Consider the following 20,240-nt stretch of genomic DNA (forward strand, 5'->3'; position numbering starts at 1 on the left):
TTGCCTTGAATCGACGGTAACCCACTTCAATGGCAGAGCATGTGGTCATTTGATATTGACGTCAGGGTAACCGATAGCGTCACAATGACCTGCAAAACATTGTGAAGTAATTCATGCCGAAGCGATATCTCCCGTTGAAGTTTTTGAAGTCATTTTGCTGCTATTGTGACAGTGGATAAGACCCACAAGAAGGCTCAATAGTGTCAGATTATATTATTCAGCCATTTCTGTATGTATGATAATAAAATAACGAATGTCTATCGGAACAGTATTTGCAACTGATAAAACTGAGATGGTTGAGATCTTCAACGTTTACCTATGTGCCGTTTTCACTGTAGATGGTGAATCCATTGGATTTTATTAAGTACAGAAACAGACATTGTGCAGTAATACATCTAGAACATCTATCGGACCTTTCGAAACTGGAGAGGGGATACTTTAGACAAGACAACATAATATGTTAATGATTTGTAAAGAGCTTCACTTCATCAGTCACGAATACGAATACAGATACGAATGAAAAAAAAGGCACAAAATACTTATTTCATGTCCACTGTAATTCATACATGTCTTGCATACAGAAGACAAAATGTGCTCAGTTGTCAACATAAATTGTGTTGATCTCAGTTGGATCACAGAATGACACAACAACCGCCCACAAATTCCATTTTACTTTTTTTCACAAATATTTGCTACCATTCTATGAATAGTACTTTCTGCTAATTTAAAAGGCGACCCCCTAACATTTTGAAACCCCTTTTTTAAAACTAGCAAAGTCAAATGTTCGTGAAACATAAATCATTAACGCATAAGAGTATAATGTTATCTCAAGTAAACGCCTTTTGGGGCATATAATTAAATTAACAATCTTAAGGACAAGGTAGATATAGGACAATACAAATATCAGTTTGTAAATTAAATGGATGGAATGACGTTTTCTCTCTCGAATCAATCCGTCTGTTAGCCCACAAAAATGCATTAGCGGTCAAAGACAACATAGACATGGTTTTTACATATACAACAGTTTGACACCTTTGAAACTGATATTTTATATATAATAAAGAATAAAATTGTCTTAAAATTAATGAAATTAATCATATGATTAACGAAGCCACACCAGACTAGCTTCATGTTGATCCCGTTGCGGCAGGCCTAGCTACGACACACATTTAGGTTAACGTGAAGTTGCCTTTTCCTCCTTGCAGAGTTCATATCATTACCAATTGCTTACCATATCACACATTGGTATTCGCAATTTAGTCACGATAGCTCAAAGAATATCAGCTTATCCCAAATTACCAATAAGAATTGCGACCAATGTACGTGACTCAACATCCATCATGGCTGGGACACTCCCATTACAACTCCTCCCAATCAGAACAACAGTCCTCAAGTAGACGTCGCTTCAACGTCCTATAAATGGAATGGACTATGGTCACAACACCCATTGCAACCAAGGACTTGGTGTTAGTCAATATGAAGGTTAATGCAGCAGAACGTTTAATGTTGGGTGAGTATTCGTCTAATTAGCGATTGTTTTTCATTATTTCATGGAGTATCTTTTGCAATCAGTTTTATCATGCCATGGTTGTTCCCTTCTATTTTGACACTGTTATCAATATATCAGCGTAGATTAGTCCAGATACATACATGCTTTCTTGAGAGGCTCTACTAGGTACAATGTATATATACATAAAGGATATCATAACGTTTACAGATGATGAATATAATACCTCACTATATATGGTATTTTTACAGGGTTAATCGCAACTGTATTGATGTTCAGCAGCCAGTGCGTAGAAAGTAAGTGATGCACAAACAACATAAATGTTTTCCTTTTTTAACATCTTATTAATCTAATGTATTTTCCACTGTGCAACGGAAGTAAATACCTCCAATTTATAGTCACATTCATAAAAGATCTTACAGTCAACAGTGATGATATTAATGTGAAACAAATGCGATTGAAGTAAATAGATTGGCGTATGTAGAGGCAGTTGATATAACTGAAACACATATACTGCTACTGAAACACATTTATTGCTAATGCTATCACAATGAGCGGAGATATTACTTATGTGAGGTCAAATAATATCTTTAAAGTATTGTACGTGGGATCATGCGGCATATGAATCACAGTAAAAAAGGTTCCATTGGGAGAAGAGAAAACGTTGAGACACACCAAGGATTAATATCCGGGTAAAACTTGGGAGCCTGCTGACAATGGGACACAGTTCTCCACGGATGATAATGGCTCCATAAACTGTCAATCCTACACTTCCCCCTGGTGTAGCTAATTGTGACCTTGAACGATGGCATTTGCACAATTTTCTTAATATCCTTCAATTGCCTTTAAAAATGTATATTTAAGGTACTACCTGCGATGCTAATACATGCAAAAACGAAGGAACATGTGATGATGGCAGCGGTACAGCTGTCTGTACATGTGCGCCTGGCTGGGATGGAAGCACTTGTGAAGAAGGTAACATGATCATATTATTCTGCTAATTCACATTAATGAAGGGGTTGAACTTAATGAAGGGGTAAAGCTTACAGCCGTATCCAATCACATTTCTACAACCCATATGTGTATGCATACATGTACGTGTTTAGAACATAGGCCATTCATTTTTTTCCATAACATATAAATATAATCCCCTTCGACACCTATTGTTAAGAAAATCATATTTTCACTGTTAGGAGTTAGTGTCTAAATGATAGAACCTTCGATACGAGCACAAGCAGTCAAATATTCTGTATTAGTGATTCAAATGTTCTGTAACAGTAAATACAGAAATGTGTTTTGTTGCATATGTATGTATTCTAGAAATATGACAAACAACAGGTTGTGGTCGCTTCATTTTACTTCAAAGTGCTTGCCTTGCATGTGGTCACTACTCTAATCTATGCAATATCCATTTTAATCTTCGATGCAATGTGTTTGAAAAACCAAGTACCGTCAACGCGTGGTTATATTATCCCGTGATAGACTATAGTGGTGTGGTGCTAAATGTTAATAATTTACTGAACCAACTTCACAATCCTAAAATTTTAACATTTTGACCAGTTATCATTGTAGGCCCTTATTGTGTATTTAAAAAGTAATGGCCACGTATTGTCTTCAGATAACACCCGTTGTTGTGCAGGTGAATCGATAAAAATCATGTGCACAGCACTATAGTAGCAAAAATGTTTTTTCACGTGCAACTGGTCACGTGGCCATAATAACGCACGTGGTTTCAGCCATACCTGTTAGCAGTCATTAAAAAAACAAAAAACACACAAGAAAACAAAGGTATTTACGGCCATTTGTCATGCCACGCTTTCCAAATGTGCAACGTGAACGTGCCATCAGCATGTTGCAGACGGAAACGTCCGTAGCTGAAGTCGCATGGACGATGGGTTGTAGTCGACGGACTGTTTATGATTTAAAGACGCGTCTGCAGCAAACGTGTACCACCGTTGATCGCCCTCGGCCAGGTCGACCACTAGTGACGTCACTTGCAGAGGATCGTAAGATTGTCTTACGTCACCTCCGTAACCGATTTTTGACGGCTACATCAACCAGAAATAAACTGTTTATGGGTAGACTGAGTGCGCAAACTGTTCGAAATCGTCTGAGAACTGCTCACATTCAAGCACGACCGCCATACTGCGGGCCGATTCTGACTCAATTACACAGACGTCAACGTCAATTGTGGGCACAGCGACACTTACGATGTCCTCAGAGAAATCTGAATCCCGATTTAATCTCCGATTTGTTGATGGTAGGGCGCGGGTGTGGAGGCGCCGTCATGAACGTTACGCCCAGTGTTAGTTACAGGAAGTTGACAGATTTCGAGGCGGAAGTGTCATGGTTTTGGGTGCTTTCTGTGGAAATGTCCAGGCTTCTTGTCATCCGTGGCAACCTCAACGCTGCTGCTTACTGCGACCAGGTACTGGCACCAGAACTTCTGCCTTTTATGGCAGCACATGGACCCGGTTTGATCTTCCAACACAACAATGCCAGACCCCACACAGCAATTTTGACAAGGAATTTACTTCAGAATGCGGGACTCGTGCTTGGGACTTATGATTTAAACTGTTGATGTTATTACTGAATACCGTAGGTGCTACCGTTAATTAAAATCCTTCTTTGGACATTAATGATTAAAAATTACCTTCTCTGATACATTTGTTCGTTGTATATCATATATGGGATTACTTTTAAAAATGTGAAGTTTTTAATTTGACTCAGTATACTTACAAAGATAAGTTTTCTGAACAGTTTTAACCCACAGTCCAGAGTCTGTTCTGTTATCGTGATTATGGAAATTCTTTTGCCCCTTATATTCAGCAGGTTGTTGCTGGATTCATTTTACCCTTAAAGAGCTGGCCTTGCTTGTGGTCACTCTAATCTATGCAGTATCCATTTTTTTTTACTCATGTTTCCCTATAAGTGCAGGAAATAATCTAATCTCAAGACCCTTGCACTCTCAATGTCCATGATTTAAATCCTACCAGCAACAATAATACGTTCATCTGTATTCATTTTCTATTTCTATCTTGTGCAGGCTAAAGAGGAATCGTTTCTATATATTTCATACACCTAGGCAATATATGGAAATGAGGAAAGGGTGAAAACGTTCTCACTGTAACTGGCTGAAATGTACGGAAGCGTAGTAAGACCACGTTGAAATTGTTTTTCGTCTAAGTGTCTCCTACGTGGGACTTCTTATCTTCTACGTAGGACTTAGTATCTCCTACCTAGGACTTACTAGCTCCTAAGTAGGACTTACTATGTCCCATGTAGGACTTACTATCTCCTAGGTAGGACTTACTATCTCCCACGTAGGACTTATTATCTTCTACGTAGGACCTAATATCTCTTATGTAGGACTTAGTATCTCCTACGTAGGATTTAGTATGGCCTAGAATTAGATAGGAAGTCCTACGTAGGAGATAAAAAGTCAGATAATACACAAGAGTACTGTATCATAAACAACAAACTAATTTGTTTGTTATTTTAAAAAAGTGTGGACCACAAAACATGTTTTCTTGTGGTAGTATAAGCAGGGGACTGAGACGTTTGTCCTGAAAAAGACATGGCATAGTCACCAGGGTGGCATTATAACCAGGGAAGATTGTACAGTTTAGTCGTATCAATAACAATTGTGTATTCCGTATATGGTTTTTATGTGTGAACAACGAATGCCAATCACGGTTTTATTCTATAGCATACTACTGTAATGCTGGTACAATGTGTAAAGCTCATTTCTGGTGTCCCCCGCCGTTATATTGCTGGAATATTGCTAAAAGCGGCGTACAACCATATTCACTCACTCAGTACTATAATGCTCCCTGTGAATGCTTGAGTGTCTATATTGGATTGCATATTGGCATCAATTATATAAATAGCATTTCAAGAACCATGTATTTACAGTATCAGATAACTTTAACGAACAGCATGTATACACCAGTGTCCAGCAGCGACTGTCTAAATGATTGAACCTGTAGTACGAGCACCAGTAGTCAAATATTCAATGACAATGCTTCTGGAAATGAGCTCAGTTTCGAAAACTGTAGCATCAACATCCCAAATAAGGTTTATGATATCTTCAGTGTATGACTATAAGTTATATGATATTAGAAAGCTTCAAATTTCTGAAAGCTCCCGGCAGCATCAGTCCATCCTTGAATGAAGGAACTGTAAAGTTTCAAGAGGGTCAGTTGTCTGTACATGTGCACCTAGTTACAAAATGTATACGTGCTTAAGCGAAACATCTGAAAAAGGAAATAGTGCAGGTGCCCCTTGACTTACGTGGCTTGATTTTGTCACCTCAGGGTTACAATAATGCTTTCCTTTCTCTTAAAAACCAACAGCTGAAAATCGGTTTGTTCGGTTCATTAATGAGCAGATGACCTACATTTTGTCAACATTGTTTGATAATACTTGTCATCCTGAGAACTGCCATCATAACATAACATCAAAATATATCATCGTGAGTAAAGTTGATGCAGATTAATGTAATATTATGACTTATCATGCATTACTTTACAGGAAACACTTTTTATTTCTACCAGTTTCCTGTACAATCAATCCATGCCTGAATGGAGGAACGTGTGCAGATTCAACCGGGTCTATTGTCTGCACGTGTGCACCTGGCTGGGGAGGAGAAAGATGTGCAGACGGTAAAGTTTTCAGTTTCTTCTCCTGACTGTTTGATAGTTTGTAATTATGATGATGTTGTACGTGGTGAAAATAATGTATGTACGGTTTAATTTTAAGAATAGATTTTTGCTAAATGGTAATAATACTTACAATGATAAGTTTTCTTAACAGTTTTAACCCACAGTCAACAGTCACCATTTGTGTATGAGTTGATATCCCTACATCCTGTATTGGACATATTAGTGAGTGACTTCGATTGAAATAATTATCCGTAGGGTTTGGCAGGAGGCCTTAACATGTATATGTAAAATGTGGTCTGATTCAGTATTGCATGCGTTGTGCTTTCGAAACTGACTGAATAGGGAAAGAGAAGGGGGAATTCCTTGTTTTCACAGTTTATGTCTCTGATTGGTTACTATTTATAGCAGTAAATGTGATTTACCATATGTCCTCGTTCGTTATTCAGTTGGAGCAATGAAGACGTGACATTGTGATGAACGCTCTGCACTTCAGCGAATTGCCTATTTTATTCTGTGATAGTGATTCAAATGTAATAGTGAATATGGATTTATTTTTGCCGCTTATATTCTAGACATATGACAAACAGCACGTAGATTCATTTTACCCTTAAAAAGTTTGCCTTGCATGTGGTCACTCCTCTAATCTATGCAATATCCATTTGTTCGTATCCATGTTTCACTATAAGTACAGGAAATAATCTAATCTCAAGTCCCTTACACTCTTAATGCCTGCAATTTAATTCCTACCAGAAACAATAATATGTTCATCTGTATGCATTTTATTTTTCTATTTTGTGCTGCCTAAAGAGGAATCGTTTCTATATATTTCATACACCTAGGCAATATATTGAAATGAGGAAAGGGTGAATACGTTCTCACTGTAACTGGCTGAACTGTACGGAAGCGTAGAAGGGCCACGGTGAAATTGTTTTTTGTCTAAGTGTCTCCTACGTAGGACTTACTATCTCCTACGTAGGACTTAATATGTCCTACCTAGGACTTACTATCTCCTAAGTAGGACTTACTATGTCCCATGTAGGACTTACTATCTCCTAGGTAGGACTTACTATCTCCCACGTAGGACTTATTATCTTCTACGTAGGACCTAATATCTCTTATGTAGGACTTAGTATCTCCTACGTAGGATTTAGTATGGCCTAGAATTAGATAGGAAGTCCTACGTAGGAGATAAAAAGTCAGATAATACACAAGAGTACTGTATCATAAACAACAAACTAATTTGTTTGTTATTTTAAAAAAGTGTGGACCACAAAACATGTTTTCTTGTGGTAGTATAAGCAGGGGACTGAGACGTTTGTCCTGAAAAAGACATGGCATAGTCACCAGGGTGGCATTATAACCAGGGAAGATTGTACAGTTTAGTCGTATCAATAACAATTGTGTATTCCGTATATGGTTTTTATGTGTGAACGACGAATGCCAATCACGGTTTTATTCTATAGCATACTACTGTAATGCTGGTACAATGTGTAAAGCTCATTTCTGGTGTCCCCCGCCGTTATATTGCTGGAATATTGCTAAAAGCGGCGTACAACCATATTCACTCACTCAGTACTATAATGCTCCCTGTGAATGCTTGAGTGTCTATATTGGATTGCATATTGGCATCAATTATATAAATAGCATTTCAAGAACCATGTATTTACAGTATCAGATAACTTTAACGAACAGCATGTATACACCAGTGTCCAGCAGCGACTGTCTAAATGATTGAACCTGTAGTACGAGCACCAGTAGTCAAATATTCAATGACAATGCTTCTGGAAATGAGCTCAGTTTCGAAAACTGTAGCATCAACATCCCAAATAAGGTTTATGATATCTTCAGTGTATGACTATAAGTTATATGATATTAGAAAGCTTCAAATTTCTGAAAGCTCCCGGCAGCATCAGTCCATCCTTGAATGAAGGAACTGTAAAGTTTCAAGAGGGTCAGTTGTCTGTACATGTGCACCTAGTTACAAAATGTATACGTGCTTAAGCGAAACATCTGAAAAAGGAAATAGTGCAGGTGCCCCTTGACTTACGTGGCTTGATTTTGTCACCTCAGGGTTACAATAATGCTTTCCTTTCTCTTAAAAACCAACAGCTGAAAATCGGTTTGTTCGGTTCATTAATGAGCAGATGACCTACATTTTGTCAACATTGTTTGATAATACTTGTCATCCTGAGAACTGCCATCATAACATAACATCAAAATATATCATCGTGAGTAAAGTTGATGCAGATTAATGTAATATTATGACTTATCATGCATTACTTTACAGGAAACACTTTTTATTTCTACCAGTTTCCTGTACAATCAATCCATGCCTGAATGGAGGAACGTGTGCAGATTCAACCGGGTCTATTGTCTGCACGTGTGCACCTGGCTGGGGAGGAGAAAGATGTGCAGACGGTAAAGTTTTCAGTTTCTTCTCCTGACTGTTTGATAGTTTGTAATTATGATGATGTTGTACGTGGTGAAAATAATGTATGTACGGTTTAATTTTAAGAATAGATTTTTGCTAAATGGTAATAATACTTACAATGATAAGTTTTCTTAACAGTTTTAACCCACAGTCAACAGTCACCATTTGTGTATGAGTTGATATCCCTACATCCTGTATTGGACATATTAGTGAGTGACTTCGATTGAAATAATTATCCGTAGGGTTTGGCAGGAGGCCTTAACATGTATATGTAAAATGTGGTCTGATTCAGTATTGCATGCGTTGTGCTTTCGAAACTGACTGAATAGGGAAAGAGAAGGGGGAATTCCTTGTTTTCACAGTTTATGTCTCTGATTGGTTACTATTTATAGCAGTAAATGTGATTTACCATATGTCCTCGTTCGTTATTCAGTTGGAGCAATGAAGACGTGACATTGTGATGAACGCTCTGCACTTCAGCGAATTGCCTATTTTATTCTGTGATAGTGATTCAAATGTAATAGTGAATATGGATTTATTTTTGCCGCTTATATTCTAGACATATGACAAACAGCACGTAGATTCATTTTACCCTTAAAAAGTTTGCCTTGCATGTGGTCACTCCTCTAATCTATGCAATATCCATTTGTTCGTATCCATGTTTCACTATAAGTACAGGAAATAATCTAATCTCAAGTCCCTTACACTCTTAATGCCTGCAATTTAATTCCTACCAGAAACAATAATATGTTCATCTGTATGCATTTTATTTTTCTATTTTGTGCTGCCTAAAGAGGAATCGTTTCTATATATTTCATACACCTAGGCAATATATTGAAATGAGGAAAGGGTGAATACGTTCTCACTGTAACTGGCTGAACTGTACGGAAGCGTAGAAGGGCCACGGTGAAATTGTTTTTTGTCTAAGTGTCTCCTACGTAGGACTTACTATCTCCTACGTAGGACTTAATATGTCCTACCTAGGACTTACTATCTCCTACGTAGGACTTAGTATGGCCGAGAATCACTCTTTATTAAATGTATCACCATGACTTATCATGCATTACTTTACCTGAAATGCTTTATATTTCTGACAGTTTCCTGTACTAACAATCCATGCCTCAATGAAGGAACGTGTAAAGTTGAAAGTGACGCCATTGATTGCACGTGTACACCTAGCTGGGGAGGAGACAGATGTGCAGACGGTAAAGTTTTCAGTTTCTTCTCCTGACTGTTTGATAGTTTGTAATTATGATGATGTTGTACGTGTTGAAAACATGTACATGTATGTACGATTTAATTTTAATAATAGATTTATTGCTAAATGGTAATAATACATAGATGATAAGTTTTCTGAACAGTTTTAACCCACAGTCCACAGTCGCCGTTTGTGTATGAGTAGATGTCCCTAAATACTGTATTGGGCCTATTAGTGAGTGACTTCGATTGAAATAATTATCGGTAGGGTTTGGCAAGAGGCCTTAACATGTATATGTTAAATTTGGTCTGATTCAGTATTGCAGTTGTGCTTTCGAAACTGACTGAATAGGGAAAGAGGAGGAGGAATTCCTTGTTTTCACAGTTTATGTCTCTGATTGGTTACTTTTTATAGCAGTAAATGTGATATGCCATTTGACCTCGTTTGGCTGCGCTTTTCAGCTGGAGCAGTGAAGACGTGACATTGTGACGAAGGCTCTGCACTTCAGGGAATTGCCTATTTTATTCTGTGATAGTAATTCAAATGTTCTGTTACAGTGAATATGGAAATGTTTTGCCGCTTACATTCTAGACATATGACAAACAGCAGGTTGTTGCTAGATTCATTTTACCCTGAACGAGCTTGCCTTGCATGTGGTCACTCCTCTATGCAATATCCATTTATTTGATCCATGTTTCACTATAATCACAGGAAATAATCCAATCTCAAGAGTCTTGACACTCTCAATGCTTGCGATTTAATTCGTACCAGCAACAATAATATGCTCATCTGTATTCATTTTCTTTTTCTATCTTGTGCTGCCTAAAGAGGAATCGTTTCTATATATTTCATACACCTAGGACATATATGGAAAGGAGAAAAGGGTAAATACGTTCTCACTGTAACTGGCTGAAATGTACGGAGGCATGGTAGGGTGACATTTCTTTTGTCTAAGTATCTTCTACGTATGAGTTATTATCTTCTACGTAGGCCTTAGCATCTCCTACGTAGGACTTACTATGTCTTACGTAGGACTTATTATCTCCTTCGTGGGACTTACACATTAGTAAATGATGAACATAATAATGTAACAGGCATAATGCAGACATGAATGTCCTGTATTTCAGCCTCTGGTGCTGCTACGATATCGGGGCACTTCCTTCTGCTCACAGTTGTTGCTGTCCTCGCAAAGCTGAACGTCAACTGAATACAACCGGACCAGAACAAGACCATACTCTTTGTTAGATGTGTACAATTTGCCCACACAGAGTTGGATGTAGTAGATATAGATTGTATTGAATGCAATGATTGATTAATTGTGTTAATTAGACACGTGCTAAATGTGGTAACAGTAATATCATCCAATATTGTTAATCAGTAGATCTAGTGTACAGAAAGTACTGATGGTTTTCCTGATGACATTTACGAAAAGCATTATCCCGATCAGAAATTTGAACAGTGGATTAAGGGATTTTGCGTAACAGAACCCCAGAAGTATATCTAGAAAAGAACACATCACTGTGTGTTATTTGGGCCTGCATATCAGGTCCGTGTTGTTTTTGTTTGTTTTATTACAATGCAATTACCTCACTGTAGATAAGAAGACAAAATTCGTCCCTGGTTACTTTTAGGCCATTGATGACATGTTACTGATGACGTGGGACTCTCCCAGTGACCACCGACACAGAGTAAATGTTATCTGCTCCTTACCTACTGTGACAGTGAGCCATTATTACCAAAGTATGTTATTCTATTATTGTGTATAACATGATGAATAAGGACTGATTTACTTAATAATAAATAAAACGTGCATGCTATTTCACGTGTTATGTTTCTTTGATGAATAATTGCACAAAGTTGGGGAAATGGGCTTGGAGATAACCGCAACGTGAAGACTTTATATTAAAATGTCGCATCGGCATTGACTCAGCCACACAGTGACAAGAACAGGTTTTCAATACATCAAAGTTGTAAATAAAACAGGGCCACTTTGCAGGACCTACTGCCCAGTAGAATATACAATATCACTTACGTTGCTGCTGGCAATGGACAAAACTAACAGGTATTGACAACTGCTCATTGTTTGATGATTACGACCACTGGAGATAATAAGATCGCGATTGGGGATTCCCGGCTATTTTAGGTCCCCTTCAAACTTTGTCCTTTATAAGAAGAAATCAGATGGATCGATTGGTCAGGCCTGATGATTTAGGTCATTAGGTGTCACAGTGTGTGACGGTGTGTGATGTTATAATATCAATCACTGTTAGATTATCAGCTTCATAATGAGAATCCATTGCAATTGACAGTCATCCTTTTATCACTTCCTGGTCCTGATGCTCGACTGCATGTGTCCAATGCATCGTAACTTATACAAAGTCCTCTGAATAAGGGGAAGTAATCCTGGAGCATGTAATATGAAGCGCACGTAAAATAATCATGACAGGGATTTTAGCAACACGAAGCAACAAGGTTTCATCCTCATCGTGATGAGCAAACCTTGTGTGTCGCCTTACAATGACCCCATCGTAGCTTGACAGTATGCATGAGCGAGTGTTGGTTTTAAATGAATAAAGTTTATTGATTCCGAAATGTTAGTTAGATCCTAAATGTAACTCTTGCTCTTTGTGTTTGGTTTATGATCACTGTAATTGATAAATAGTTGAAATACTGGTTTGTCAAGACCTGTTGTATGCGTTGCATCAACTTTCGAGCTACCTAATATTCGGACATATCTTTTTTCCAAGAGTGGAAAGTTTTCTTCAAGCGATTTTACAACAAAAACGTCTCTCCCCTAAGACATAATTAATACTCAAAATACTCCAGCTATACGATGGAGGCTTTTATTCAATCAAGTTTTCCAGGCACACTAGTTTTTAATGTCATGCACTTTGTCCATGAATAAACCAGCCTGACCACCCGATCTATTTAGTCACCTTGTACCTTGTTGTATGTTTGGGTTTACTCAGAATATTTATTATAAGCTTATCTGTTCCAAACTCGATTATTTACCGGCTTCTTTGAACAGCAAACAATGTTATATTTATGATCACTCCACGATAAATCGCAAAGAACAATGTAGAATGAAGTGTGGTTTATCTATTGATCAGACATTGTTTTGTCTTGACGTCATTTCTGGAGATTGGAACATGCGCTCGCAACTTGATGACCTGTTGAATGATTTACTGAGGTCTTGAATATTACCTCGATTATACAACTTTTAAGCCAGGGTCGTATGACGAAATAATCGTAAAAGGGACAGTTGATTGCTGGGTAGGTGACGTCATCCATCCCTCTGGTCATACAGTCGTGTTGCGAGTTTTTGTCACTCTGAGTCTTTATGCATCGATCTAAATATGAAACAGACGAAGCAATCTCGCTGTTCGCTTTTACTTGTAGTTCAGGTGGGTAAATCAATGGAAGAGAATTGGCTATTTTATGGTTATTAAACGAAATCATATCATAGATATACTAGTACCTGAAGCTCAACTTCTTGGCCAAATTGTTTTGCATATAGAAACAGAAGAGAAGCACAACTGGTGCCTGTGGTGATTCCTACTCCTGCCTGAATGTCAAATTGTGCTGGTTACCGAAGTACAAATGATAATCTTTTATAGTTAGAAAACTAGGATAGAATTTTTAGGTCAAAATCACTTAATCTGCATGTGATGATAAAGCTTCACATTCTGCTGCCTGTAAATCTGGATATGGCAAATAGTTGCCTGAAGGCATTAGAATGATCCACGCTAAAGGGTATAAATGACATGCAGTCTTTAGAATTACTGGATCACCATTTCAGTCTACCAAACTAGAACGTGAATGTGAATACATTTATATCTGTGCAATTCTGGAATACATAAACCAAATAAATAAGTATCGTTTTCATATATGAAAGGAAAGTTTCAGGAATTCTTTTCTCACAATGTTGAAGCAAAATTTTAGTTTCTATAACACACGCTAAACTTTAACTTTATTTTGCAATTTATTACAAAATAATATATAATGCTACTTTAGTGCATCACGACCTTCTCTTACACCTTCGTATTATCTTAGAATAAATAAAGTGATATATCCAATCTGTCCAATGTCGGGCTGCACTGCATGATTTGTTTTGTACATAGTTGTTTTAACTGACAAGTAACATAACTAGTATATGTAAGCATCACTACATTGATAATTTGAGAAGAAAATGGATACAAGTTACAAGCATATGAGTGTCACATATGAGGCAAGTATGTAAACTAAGGGAGAACTCTGCCACACATCAGTGCTGTCAAATTTTGGCTTGAAAGTCATGCCCATTCGCCTTTTGTACTGGATTCCAAAGCTCCATTAAAATCCAAACATAAAGTTATAATATTAAAGGTCTAGCAAATATAGCACCAAAATCCCTGTCTCAAGGATTACTCAAACTCCTTAATACAACCGAGGAAGGCCTTTCTTTTAAGATTGTATCCACAAGCGTGTATGACAAGAGGGATAACTTTAACTTTCCCTGTCTATGTCGGGCAAAATTCCAGCAGCTCCAGCCTTACATTTTGAAGTAAAATTGAGCATGATCTTTCTGTTTGAAAGAGGATCATATGACTCTTGTTCAACAGTTATTTGACAAGGGTTCTGCATTCAAGGCTTTAGTAAAAATTTCAAATCGTTTTTGTAGACACCTGCATATGCAGGTGTAACAGGAACGGCAGGATACGCTAACCTTTTCTCAAACATGTGGTTTCATCACTATTTCATAGTGATTCAGAAAGATAGACTATGGTTTTAGCTCCATGTACACTGCTCTTAAATGTATTTAACATGTGTCAGTACTTCACCTGTTCGATTCCGATGGATAGAATAGCTCCCCAGGGCCCAGAACTTTCTGAAACTTTCTGGTTTTGTCACTCATATATTCTTATAAAAATCGGCATGTCTCTACTGTTACAAATGAATACGTTAACATTATGTCATGTTTTCTGATCATAAACGTTTCAGTAGAAACATGAAACATGTTATTATGATCTAATCTAATAAACAAAATCGAGAACTTCAAACGGGTAGCCATAATGTTTGGAAAGAACCAGATTCCTGTCGAAATTACCAACTTTACAGCTAATCAGTGATTTGTGGGGTGCTTCGACGACTGCAAACTTCAAGCTCACTCTAAACGCTGGTAACTTCTCTTTAAAACAACATCTGCTTTTTTATTGCTGGTATTTCTCAACGATGACTTGGTTTTTATACCCCGCTGGGCCAGAATGGCCGAAGGTGGATTAAGTCGTGGCGCTGTCCGTCCGTCCGTCTGTCCGTCCCACAGAGGGTACTTAGCTTGTGAAATCAACTCCTCCTACAGTTTCCAGAGAATATCCCTGAAACACTACACACAAGATGTCAACATGTTGGTGATACGCATATCGCAGTCCCGTTTCATTTCGACTAATTTTGACAGAGTTACTGCCCCTGTTTTACGGAGCTTCATTTGCCTAATTGTGAGAGAGGGTACTAAGCTTGTGAAATCAGCTCCTCCAACAGTTTCGAGAGAATATCCCTGACACTCTACACACAAGATGTCGACATGTCGATGATAAGCATATCACAGTCCTGTTTCATTTCGATTAATTTTGACAGAGTTACTGCCCCTGTTTTACGGGACTTCATTTGCCTAATTGTGAGAGAGGTACTTAGCTTGTGAAATCAACTCCTCCCACAGTTTCCAGAGAATATCCCTGACACTCTACACACAAGATGTCGACATGTCGATGATAAGCATATTGCAGTCCCGTTTCATTTTGATTACTTTTGACAGAGTTACTGCCCCTGTTTCACGGAGCTTCATTTGCCTAATTGTGAAAGAGGTACTAAGCTTTTGAAATCAACTCCTCCTACAGTTTTCAGTGAATATCCCTGACACTCTACACACAAGATGTTGACATATCGATAATACGCATATCGCAGTCCCGTTTCATTTCGACTTAATTTGATAGAGTTACTGCCCTGTTTTACGGAGCTCCATTTGCCTAATTGTAAGAGAGGTACTAAGCTTGTGAAATCAACTCCTCCTGTTGCTTTTAGAGAATATCCCTGACACTCTACACACAATATGTCGACATGTTGATGAAACACATATCGCAGTCCCGTTTTATTTCGACAATGTTTTACAGAGTTACTGCCCCTGTTTTACGGAGCTTCATGAAATGTGCTCCTCCTCCAGTTTCTAGAGAATATCACAATATCTAACTTTAACTATAACTATAGTTAGTTTCATTGTATAAGGCTTTTGAAGGTGAGATTCATCCTTCAGCATTCAGACTGGATTACTCCCTACAAAATGTTCTGCACAATTTGTTTCAATGCAGTGCCATCAACTGTTGTTTTTTCATAAAATACAAAATATAAACTCGTTAAATAAATTCATGCGGAGATGTTGTGCTCTCAGGGCACTCTTGTTTGTATAGTTTTAAATACGTTTACCAGGCATATAACCAGGCAGAGACCACAGGAGTTATGTCCCTTTTGCCGTCAAACACCTGTAAAGATTGATTAAAGTGAAGTGTGTATTTTTATAGTCGGAATCGCACAATCAGAGATCGGCAGAACTTTCTCATGAATATGGAAAGGGTTTTGACGCTATTGTTTACTGTCCTCTTTGTTCACAATCTGTTTTATCGCAGGAAATACCTTTCACCTGTCAACCTCCTTTGTGTTTTACAACCATGCATTGTGTTCATTGACATTAACATACACTATATGTTATATTTGTAGAATATAACACGTTCGATGGGTATTTATTGAATTTTAAACTCGAATCCGATGGATAAAGCTAAGGGGAAGGTTTTAACTAACTTACTTATAAACCGAAATATAATCTAAAAATAACATTTATTAGCAATGTTATGTTTCAAACATACTTTCCACGGACCTGAGGAAACAGGCGTAAAATATCTCGTCTGGCTAATATATACTTGAAAAGGAGATTCTTAAAACCATCGAGATTTCTCACCGCCTCAAGCCTTGTGGTTCACTAGTGAGGCTACATATTCTTTGGTTTCACGTTCAATTTTCTGAAAAAAAGGAAAAGATTGATAATACATCATTCCGCACATTTCCTGATGTATACAGTGTAAAAACGTAAAATATATATCCGGCAAGGGGCATTAGCATGTGACAACATTGCCAGAACTTTTAAATATAGAATCCCAGGGATATAATAAAATCTGCGTAATTTGAGATTTAACTGATTGAGGAACAACAGAGTGACGTCACTAGAGATTCGTACGACCATTAATTTTACTGTTATATGCTCTCCCACATATACAGTGATTACATGTTCCCTTTATCGAATTGTGTTCAGTCAATAAGTCAATATATTCGTCGATTGCTAAAAATATTTAAATGTATTAAATGTATCAACTCTACTAACATAACGTTTTCTTATTTCATTTTTAAACAAATTGTGTAAGTGGCGGGCACTACCGATAGGGCTGGACATGCTTACCCTTTTCGCGAACACCTGGTGTCATCATTGGTTTTCAGTGATCCATTCATACACTATTCATACCACTATTCATTTTACGCTGAATGGAATATGTTTTGGCAGATAATCGAGACTGATTATTGTCTGGTATTAACGTTTATATTTCTGTTAATAATAATACTTGTACATGGTACGAGATGAAAGCGCTAGCCAATTTATTCAATCGGTTTCACGAAAGTTACATCTATGTTTTAATTATGACTGGTATCATGCTTTGCTATAGAATATTTATGTTGGACTCGATCTTCAAATGACCAAATTGCCTTATGGACATTTCACTTATTAAAGTTCAATTCAAGTGGTACGCCCAACTGCAGATTCATCCTCACGTAAGTACGTTTGTTGCTTAGCCAGTCTATGGGACCTAAAACATTAATGGTGGCTGCCCAAACAACAAAAAACATGTTGTTATGTTGTGTAGTCTATTCGTATCGTTTTTCCACTTGATGTGACTTCTTCAATTTTTTTTATTATGTTGAGTTCAGAATTTACTGCATTGTGTCTATACACTTGATATCAGCAGGGCAAACTGTAAACAGTGCAAACAAATGTCCTGTTTGTGCAGGGCAATTTATCGTTATGTTCCACATCTCAACAGTTGTGACGCACCGCAAGACATAACACCAGGGTAAAGGTATGGGCTGACCCTAGACTTCTTAGATACGGTGGATATGTTGAAATTTATGCTGGTAGAGAAACAACGTGTTTAAAGCTCTTGACAGAAAAAAACAAACAAGCATGTGTTGAGACATTGAACAAGATATGTCTGTACATGGTTGTGTGATACCCGGAGTTGTTGAAGAACTGTAAGTAATTTGTGTTGGTTGTTTGGTTCATTGCAATAGTGTAGGGTAACAGAATGACACATTTGAAGATAAAACATTTGACTGATAGATTTGTAACATTTCATATTGGGTCGTTGATTCGAACTCCGTTCTTCCCACGATGAACGGAAATGGGCCCTTGTATACATCTAGCACACGTTATGGAGTTTTAATTACACTGATTATGAGTTGATAAAAGAAACGCTTTGTGTTCAGCTTTCGCTAAAAGTGGAATTTATCAATTGAAGGGAATTATTTCTTCACAAGTTATTTCATTACTTTTAACATAACATGAAACTATAATACCTAGATATCAGTCATACTGTACGAATAAATGTGTATTATTTATCAACAAAACGTATCTATGTAAGAATCAGACTTTTTAGCACATATTAGTATGGAAACCCATCATTGTCCTCCACCTTGTGAATGATAATCAAACACTTACTTTAAATATAGTAGTTTCAGGTTTCACAAAATCTCAAACATTACAGAACCATATCACAGAAGAATCAAATCTACCTAAACATTATCTTCTGGTATGTTTCCAATTCTCTCGTGAAGATCTGGGGTAGAATAGGTCTTCAGCAACCCATGCTTACCGTAAAATGTGACATGAGAGGCGACTAACGCGATCGGGTGATCAAGCTCGCTGACTTGTTGATTCCCAGTTACATGGATCGATGCTCATGATATCAGCTACTGGATTGTCAGGTCCAGACTCCATTATTTACAGACCACCGTATTATAGCTGGAATATTGCTGACAACGGCGTAAAAAAACAAACAAACAAATCACCGTCCAATTCTAACTTTCGTGAATCATGCTGTTCTAAATCCGTACAAAGCCATGAGGCCGTGCCCCAGAGACAAATCGCTTAAAAGTTTAAACAACATGTCGCACATATGTTGCTTACGTCGACTGGGAGTTGTGTCGCAATTGTGACGTCATTTTATGCCACCTCTTTGAATGAAATCTTAGCAGTGCATGATGTCATCAATGGAATGTCGTTGCACTTTAGAAGTTGTGGGAAATGGGTGATCGCGAACCTGTTTTTCAAAATTAGGTATAAATCAAGGCACTGACATAATTAAGTGTGGTTAAAATATATAAGAAGGGTATCATTCATGCGAACCCGTAAACTCAGTAAAAGGTGTAAGTGTTCATTTCTCGCCGTTGATCACAATTGCATCTAGTGGGATACAATGCACACCAAACATCTTCCTTTCTCATTTGCAGTCAGAGTAACTAATAAAATATATCAGACATTAGGCAACTGTATGTAATTGTATAACAGACCATCGGACATCCTAAGGGACATAATAAATTATAATATTAATAAAAGTGTGATCATTTAGATATATTTTAATGGGTCAGAATTATGTTAAGTTGTTACGTTGTTAATTTGACTACAACTGCCTCCATTATAGACCATTAACAACTGTTCAGCTACATTCACAGTAGTGTTTGTCGGTTGGGCAAATCAAAATACACAAGGGATATAGGTTCTCATATTTGAAAGAGTCAAACGTGGCAAGCTATTGGTACTCAATCAATATTGAAGGTGAGGTGAGGTGAAATGGGGTTAAACGTCGCGTCCAAGATTATTGCGATTATATAGCGACGTGCATGCACGTGTGTGTTTGTGGCTGCTTGAACTAGTCCGGACTGATGCTGATTTATTGTGGTAGCACACTGAGATACCATCCCGCAGTTTAACATTAATACCCCACTCATACACAGTATACTGACTCCGAGCCGACCAGTCATTGTTTAAGCCCCTTAATGCCGAGCGCCAGACAGGGTAACAACAAGTACCACCTTTTTAACGTCTTTTGGTATGACGCGGCTGGGGATCGAACCCCGGACCTTCCGCTCTCCGGGCGGACGCTCTACCACTAGACCACGGAGGCGGTCTCAATCTATATTAAAACTACGTCAACATTGCTGTACTACAACTATGAGCGCACATTAACAAAACCTGCAGCAAATGTCTTATCGACAAGTGGTGTTACTTTTGTGTTTGGTTACATGTGCGAATTTGATCCCGCAGTATTATCTTAACGGAGGACAAGTTTTTTTGTTCTAACCCTATAA

At 37.7% G+C, this 20,240-nt stretch overlaps 1 protein-coding gene across 1 annotated transcript in view; it reads left to right on the plus strand.

Annotated features, from left to right (window-relative positions):
• Nucleotides 1-1,419: 1,419 nt before the first annotated feature.
• Nucleotides 1,420-20,240, plus strand: part of LOC139467141 (fibropellin-1-like) — a 198,139-nt gene continuing 179,318 nt past the window's right edge. The window contains exons 1-4 of the mRNA XM_071248861.1: nt 1,420-1,510; nt 1,759-1,803; nt 2,372-2,482; nt 6,064-6,171. Of these exons, the coding sequence (XP_071104962.1) occupies nt 1,420-1,510; nt 1,759-1,803; nt 2,372-2,482; nt 6,064-6,171 (355 nt within the window). The remainder of the gene's footprint in view (nt 1,511-1,758; nt 1,804-2,371; nt 2,483-6,063; nt 6,172-20,240) is intronic.

The sequence above is a fragment of the Haliotis cracherodii genome, unplaced genomic scaffold, assembly GCF_022045235.1.
Source record: "Haliotis cracherodii isolate W230 unplaced genomic scaffold, xgHalCrac1.p SCAF_19, whole genome shotgun sequence".
Taxonomy (NCBI): domain Eukaryota; kingdom Metazoa; phylum Mollusca; class Gastropoda; order Lepetellida; family Haliotidae; genus Haliotis; species Haliotis cracherodii.